This window comes from Buceros rhinoceros, unplaced genomic scaffold, assembly GCF_000710305.1.
Source record: "Buceros rhinoceros silvestris isolate BGI_N320 unplaced genomic scaffold, ASM71030v1 scaffold883, whole genome shotgun sequence".
NCBI lineage: Eukaryota > Metazoa > Chordata > Aves > Bucerotiformes > Bucerotidae > Buceros > Buceros rhinoceros.
In genome coordinates this window covers 140,876-144,674 of record NW_010401612.1, presented here as the reverse complement: position 1 = coordinate 144,674, position 3,799 = coordinate 140,876, and the positions used below count along the sequence as shown (strand labels likewise).

The 3,799-nt window shown below is 48.8% G+C and overlaps 1 protein-coding gene across 1 annotated transcript in view; it reads left to right on the top strand.

The window, feature by feature from the left end:
* Positions 1-3,799, top strand: part of CSMD2 (CUB and Sushi multiple domains 2) — a gene marked incomplete at its 5' end in the record, with an annotated part of 130,994 nt that overhangs the window by 24,875 nt on the left and 102,320 nt on the right. The window contains 3 exons of the mRNA XM_010132318.1: positions 582-769; positions 1,145-1,333; positions 1,552-1,668. Coding sequence (XP_010130620.1) covers positions 582-769; positions 1,145-1,333; positions 1,552-1,668 — 494 coding nt within the window. The remainder of the gene's footprint in view (positions 1-581; positions 770-1,144; positions 1,334-1,551; positions 1,669-3,799) is intronic.

Genomic DNA, 3,799 nt, shown 5'->3' with positions numbered 1-3,799 from the left:
AACCGCGCTTGGTGTGTTTGGCAGTGAGGTTCTCTTTTTTTTTAATGAGCTGCTGACAAGACATTAAAATTCACCCAGCGTACAAGAAGAAAAGGTGGAAAATGGTGACTTTTCCCTTCTTGTTTTGACTAACTCTTGCTAATTTGCAGTGCTATTTTAGACACACACAGCACACGTTTTTGGAGGCTGCGCTCCCACATGCTCAGCCTGCCGGGGAGAAGCAGCAGGGAGGATTTGGCCCTGACTCGGGAGCGCTGAGTCTTGCTTTGCCCTGGATTTCTTGCCCTGTCTGAGCTCTCCTGAACCTGGGTCTGTATGTCTATGAGATGATTGTTCATGGAGCATAAGAAGCTTGTTGCTGCAAAGACTGTGCGGTGTCGGCAGGTGAAGGATGAGGCAGAGACCAAAACGTGTGGGAGGGGAGTGATGTGTTCTCAGTAAGGTGCTCAGGCAGTAGGAGCAGAGCCATAAATTGCCCTGTGGCCTGTGCTCCCTTCTAGTCACCAGAGCACAGTCAGGGCTGCCGTGGGAACGATGAGCCATGCTGGTTTTTCACGGATGTGGTCTTGTGTCCCTTTCAGATTTAAGACAGAGGTGAATTATGACACCCTGGAAGTGCGAGACGGCCGGTCCTATTCTTCCCCGTTGATAGGTGTCTATGATGGGACTCAGGTGCCCCAGTTCCTCATCAGCACCAGCAACTACCTCTACCTCCTCTTCACCACTGATAAAAGCCACTCTGACATCGGCTTTCAGATCCGATATGAAAGTAAGTGCGAGTGATTACACACTCTGCAGCAGCACAATGGACTCAATCAGAGCCCCATTGGAGCCGCTGCACCCCTTTGCCAGGCAGTTCGCCCTGATAGAGCGACTGGAGAAGGTGAAGCTGCGGCGGGTGAAGGAGCAGTCTCTGCTTTTCGACCTTCTTGGTTGTTTAGAATTTTTATTTTAGCATCTACAGAATATTATTGATTCAAGGAGTCAGAGTTGAGTTCCCCTGTTTCATTGGGATATTTTGGGCATCATCAGTAGGACTTTGAGCTTATGGGAGGAGTTGAACTTCCCCTGGCTAATCCGTGCACCTCACAGCAGGCTCTGCAGCCCCTGAGTGCTCTGACATGAGTGGGTTTGTTTGCCACAGCTGTGAAGCTCCAGTCAGACCACTGCTTGGATCCAGGAATACCAGTAAATGGCCAGCGCCACGGGAATGATTTCTATGTGGGAGCACTGGTGACGTTCAGCTGCGATTCAGGCTACACCCTGAGTGACAGTGAAGCCCTGGAGTGTGAGCCGAACTTCCAGTGGAGCCGACCACTGCCCAGCTGTGAGGGTAAGGAGCGCAGGAGGTAACATCTGCAGGGGATGGCAAGCACTTAATTTGCAGATTTACTGCAAAGCAAAGCAGCCGTTGTGAAGTTCACAGTGACATTTGATCTGTATATTCTGTTTGATTTTGATGGGTTGGGCTTTGTTTTGACATTCAGAACTGATGTTCTTCCTTGCTGATGGCAGCGTTTGAATTCTTTAGTTCTTTCTCTTGTTTTGCAGCTCTATGTGGAGGTTACATTCGTGGTTCCAGTGGTACCATCTTATCCCCAGGCTTCCCTGATTTTTATCCCAATAACTTGAACTGCACGTGGACAATAGAAACATCACATGGAAAAGGTGAGAAGCTTAGAGTGGTTTTAGAGATGGGCTGGAGGATGGTGCTCAGTGGGAGACAAGTGCTGTTCTTGCCCCCGCCTAGATACTGTCACTGGACAAGATGCAGAGGTTTTTGGCGTCACGTCTCTTAATCCTTTTAAAGTAGAGAGAATGAAGGGGGAACGGTGGTCTCTTATCAACCCCTGAGATCTGAGAGCCTGTGCCAGCTGCTACCTTTGGTTTCAGAGCTTCGAGGCAGTATCCTCCTGAACGTTAGCTGGTATTTGGATAGCTGGAATTGCTGGTAATGCCCCGCAGAGGAAGGGAGAGCCACCACTGACACCATTGCAGTAGTGTTTGGGACTTGGTGGTACTTTCAGCCTTATTTGTCGCTGCAGTGCTGGGTCACTATCGCTACAACATTTTACAGATGAAGTGGAAGCATGGAGTCAGTCATTTCCAGACACGGGTCAGAACTCGGGCTCTCCGTTCCCAGCTCTGTCCTAGTTTTGCAGCTCTCATTTCCCCGCTAGCCAGGAGTGCTGCCAGCTTAGCAGCAAAGCGCTGATCTGTTTAGTCCAGTCTCCTGCGCAGCACAGGCCAGTCCTTTGTCTTGGAGGAAAATTTCAAGAAAATGTATCATTGACGATTAGAGAGCAAGTTTTATGTACAAGGGCAGGAGGTAATTTCTCCTGATCCAGTCAGTATCTGCCTGGGGTAAGCACAAAGGGTATAAACTCTTTATGGACTCTTACATAACTCTCATCGTGCCGGCTTTCAGCACGACGGGAGCTATCATGAGCCAATTTTGCAAATACCATTTGTATTACAGCAAATAAACTTCTCAATGAACAGCACAGTGCATTAAGGGAACCATCGCATGCTGTGAAAAGTATTCTGTTGAGTAGCAGCAATCCGCTCTTCATTAATCCACTCTGCCGCGGATCCAGCTCCGTGATGAGACAGTGCATTATCCTGCAGCTAAGCACCACGCGGCAAACTGACACTCCCTTGTGTGAGAAAGTGCAGCTCCCATGGCCCGCATGCTTTTATGCTGACATCAGAAGAAAGTCTTCTGACCATCCTGAGCTTCAAAAGAACACAGTGAGCTTTCAAATCCAGAGGTACGCCACATGAGTCCAGGGCTTTTGTCTCCTGTCCTGCAAAAGATCCTGCTGTGGCCAGTTCGGTAGTTTAGGAAGCAGCACATCCCATAACAGCAGTTCAGCGTGATGCAGTTCTGGATCATCCAAAGAATTCAGCCCTGGATCTGACCATCTTGAACTGGACCATGTTTGTCACACTAGGAGAAGCTGGGTGCTGGCTTTAGTGGTCTGAATTCTATGAGCTTCTTTGGAACTTTTGGCCTTAGCTGCAGGTAATGAGTATTTGAAGATCAAACCGTGAGCTGTTCTGTAAATATACTAATGGTAGTGAAAATGTAAAGGTCTCCAGGACTTTGACAAGTTCCAACTCTTCCTCCCTATCAGGTTGTGCTGGAAAAGTGAGGATAAAGTTCTGAGAAAAGTCAGGTGTTTGGTATAGAAGAATCTTTTACGTTAACGGAAGGAGCATGTTCATACTGTGTTTCGTTTGATGTTTTCGTCTCTCTCCTTACCCACTACCGGTCTCTGTCCTTCAAGATTGTTCTCCGGGAGCCTGTTAGAAATTACCTGCAGCTCACAGTGGGACCCTTCTCCTTGCACAGGTGTCCCTCTGCAGGGTTCTGGGCTGTGGCTGCTGGTGACAGCGCTTTGCCCCAGGCAGAATCACCCTCCCTGTGGTGCTCCCTGGGCTAGGAGAGCTTCACCCAGGCAGCTGCCTGGATGCCGGAAATTTCCAAATCCCGTTAGAGATCAGGGCGAGAGAAGAGGATAGATAGAGGACGTTGTCCAGTTATAATAAGGTGGCACAGAGCCAACTTACACATCAGGAAACCTCTCCTTCCTTGTCCCTGTAGTTCAGGTGAGTTGTTTATTTACCAGTGCAATGAAAGGAGACGAAGAAGGGAAAATGCCCTTTTTTGTATTGTTTTGAGGAAGGTGTTGAAATGCATTCAAATGCCGGGCTGTGTTGGTACACATACACGTAGGTGCACCTCTCGCAGCGGTGCTCTGCCTCGTTGATGTGCTTCCCCAGCTGTTGCTGTGTT